Raw genomic sequence first — 3,496 nt, 5'->3', positions numbered from 1 at the left:
AATGTCTGAACATATGAATTCTTCAGTGATTTCAGATTCTAACTGAGATAAGCTTAATAGAAGTGTGCAAACTTTTTCTGTATGATGAGCCTCCTACTAACCACTCCTCTCCCCACACAGGAATGGATTCCGTGAAGGTACAACACCCAAACCCAAGAGAGCCGCAGTCGCAGCTTCCAGCTCCTCCTAAGAATGGATATTTGTAAAAATAAATGTGGTCAAAAGAATATTCTTGTCCTTTTTTTTTTTTTTTTTTTTATAATGTAAATGTAAATTATAATGAAACCTGTACAGGACATGAGATTCATACATAGTATTGGTGTCAGTGGGTTGGACAATTATGAAAATGGCAGCCTTTTACAATAAAGGTCATTTGTGTCCTTTGCTTTGTTTTTAAGGGAAAATTAGTGTTTGATTTTAGCTGCTGACTACAAGAAATTATTTTTTTTAATGGAGTTGCATATGTATGATGAGAATGAAGCAAATCTAGAAAAACATGAGGCTGCCTTCACTGACTACGTTTAGTCCGTAGTACATCTGGCCACAATACTTGAGATTACTGACCAACAAATATGTGATTTAGTCAAATATCACAATATTGTAATAGCTTTTCTATGTGTGTGTTTTCAAGAGTAAAAATATCTGAACAAAAATAATTGTGCACCAAGCAGGCATCATAATATACAAATAACACCCAGCAACAGGCAGATTTCACCTAGAGACATTCCAATAATAACTGATTCTCCCAGTGACATTCACCGGTCCCCCAGGGAGATTCACCAGTGGTAGAACCCTTAGTGACCATGACATTCCTTCTCCGACCTCATGGCCATCCCCGGTGACTTCCATTGCAGACAGCTCCATAACCAGTTCAAGAACATCTTAACCTTTCTGTCCATTCCCCAGTCCTGAGTTACGGGAGGCCAGGAGACTGACTTCATTTTCAGGCTCTCTGGATCCCATGGGATTTGGGACAGGTAGTAGCATATTCTTTACAGGCAGCTTGGACATCCCCTTGAGGACCCAAAGGCTCCTGCAGGCATTCCACAGACACCTTCTGCAGCTTGGACAGCCCCTAAGGACCCCATAGTTGAGCATCTCCCAATGCAGTCTAATAGCGGTTGGCAGTTAATCCCTGGGGTGATGTAACAATAAATAAACCTTTTATTTCATCTTTGCATTAGTAACAATGTGTATTTTCATGCCCCCACCTCTACAAATATACATAGATGATCTTTTAAAATTGGGTTTGGGAAAAACAATCTGTCTTAATCTGTGCTTTTCATTCAACCAATCACAATGCTCATTGTTGATAAAAATTTGCATATTGCAAGGGCTTATGGGTAATGTTCAAAACAGACAGTTACAGTTTTTCCTTTTATTATTTTTCTTTTGTTTTCTTGGTGAAAATGGACCAGAATGCAGCATGAAACATTGTAGTGACTAAAGAAGATATAGCTAAAGAAAAAAAAAATAATAATAATATGTTGGTCTCCATGAGTTGATGACGTTAGAATCTACAGTGGTATAAATACTGTTGCAGTATACTAATGTTTGGGCAAGTGCTGAGTTTAGTGAAGGGAGCTCACAGCTTACTGGGGTTAATAAGAACAGATAGGTTAGCAGATTGAGCGAGGGGAGCTTGGGAGGTAACCCAGTCAGACAATTGGATGGCGCAGGTCATGCTTAGGTGGTCGTGCCTTGGCATAGCCATCCATCGAGGGTACTCTGGATGGCCTGCCTACAATCCTCTGGCTGCATCTCCTGGTGAATCCCTGTGTCCCCCTGGAAGCTCCAGAGCAACCAACAGGACAGGAGGCAATGTGCGGGTGACACAATCCCCCCCTAAGTAGGCTGGGTGGGTGGGAAGGGGGTTGAATGGTGTCACACTAGCCTTGTCTCCTGAAAGGTTGTAGAATATTGAAGTGTTTCAGGAGGGTCTCACAGTGATGGGAGGAAGGAGGGCAGAGGTTCAGTCAGTAGGTAAGCATGGCCTGCACCCATACATTGCCTGGCTGCAAAAGCAGGTAGGTGTAGGGTACACAAGCCACATAGGTAGGAGGTAGGAAGTGAGGTAAGTATACATTACAGGCTAACTCACCTTCCACTGCAGACCATCCAATGACACCCCATAGAAGCTGCCCAAGTTTTTCTTTTATTATAGCATGTTGTACAATTTTGTATTTCAGGTCAGAAAATGCATATTGTACAAGAAGTATTTTAGCGCTCCAAATCCCCCCCCAAACCCCCTACATTTTAGCCAAACTGACCCACCACCCATAGCAGACAGCAATTTCATGTGGCATGATATATATATCATTCTGTTCCTCATCATATCTATATTGAATGGCAGTGCCTATAAACACAATGGCATGTGATAAGATTGTGGAAAGTAGACATATCAAATCTGCTCACCCTAAAATCTCTTCTGATCTCTGGCAGGCGCAGAAGTAGCAGCCCAAACCTCCTACTGCTTCCGGGGTAAATACAGAAAGGTAACAGGCTTTGCCAAAAGCTACTGGCCCTTCTGAGCATTCTGGCCATAGGTCAGAGTCCTTTTGGTCCACTATAGTTTTACAACAATTGTGATTTAGCTCAAAACTTTCCCTGGACTTAGAAGGATTCATCCTAAAGCCAATGGCAGTGGTGAACCTGAACTTTACCATTTTTATACAGTATTTGTATAGCACCATCATATCACACAGCGCTGTACAGAGTCCATAGTTGTGTCACTAACTGTCCCTCAAAGGAACTCACAATCTAATGTCCCTACCATAGTCATATGTCATTATTGTAGTCTAGGTCAATTTAGGGGGAAGCCAATGAACCTAACTGCATGTTTTTTTTGGGATGTGGGAGGAAACCGGGGTACCCGGAGGAAACCCACGCAGACACACCTCCATGCAGATAGTGTCCTGGCTGGGATTCAAACCTAGGACCTAGTGCTGCATAGGCCAGAGTGCTAACCCCTGAGCCACCGTGCTGCCCTTACCATTACTTGGGGACCATGGCAAAGGGGGTAATGCAGTAAACGTGACTGAAAAAGTTGCTGCTAGCAGTATAAAATGTTTGCGGGTACTTTACAGTGGCTTACTATTCCTTTTTTATGTAGGGTTGGGTATGTAGCTGAAGACATGCAGATCCGCAGCTAGGGGGCGCTCTCATTGTATCATTACTTCACTGTATCTTCATGTAAAGTACATAACTAACTCTTGCTGAGTACACTTTATATGGGCACACAGCATAACAATAGGGTGGCCTACAATAATGCAATGAGAGCAATGAACTATATATATATATATATATATATATATATATATATATATATATATATATATATATAAGATATATAGGAGTAACATAGGCCCCGCCCACCCAATAATCCCTATGTACTTCCCGCCGCATGTGGGCTGTGTTTACTAAACTGAGGTGAGCTCTATATCCCCGCCCACTCGGTCTATAGCCAACCAGCGTCTTCACAGCAGCTAATACTTTC

General features: G+C 42.2%; 1 protein-coding gene across 1 annotated transcript in view; it reads left to right on the top strand.

Annotated features, from left to right (window-relative positions):
* Window positions 1-227, top strand: part of RPL37 (ribosomal protein L37) — a 16,992-nt gene extending 16,765 nt beyond the window's left edge. The window contains exon 4 of the mRNA XM_072416639.1: window positions 121-227. Within this exon, the coding sequence (XP_072272740.1) occupies window positions 121-190 (70 nt within the window). The 3' untranslated portion in view covers window positions 191-227. The remainder of the gene's footprint in view (window positions 1-120) is intronic.
* The last annotated feature ends 3,269 nt before the right edge of the window (window positions 228-3,496 follow it).

Source organism: Pyxicephalus adspersus, chromosome 6 (genome assembly GCF_032062135.1).
Source record: "Pyxicephalus adspersus chromosome 6, UCB_Pads_2.0, whole genome shotgun sequence".
In the NCBI taxonomy this organism is placed as follows: Eukaryota; Metazoa; Chordata; class Amphibia; order Anura; family Pyxicephalidae; genus Pyxicephalus; species Pyxicephalus adspersus.
Note: the sequence above shows the minus strand (reverse complement) of the source record. Positions and strands in the feature narration are given on the sequence as shown.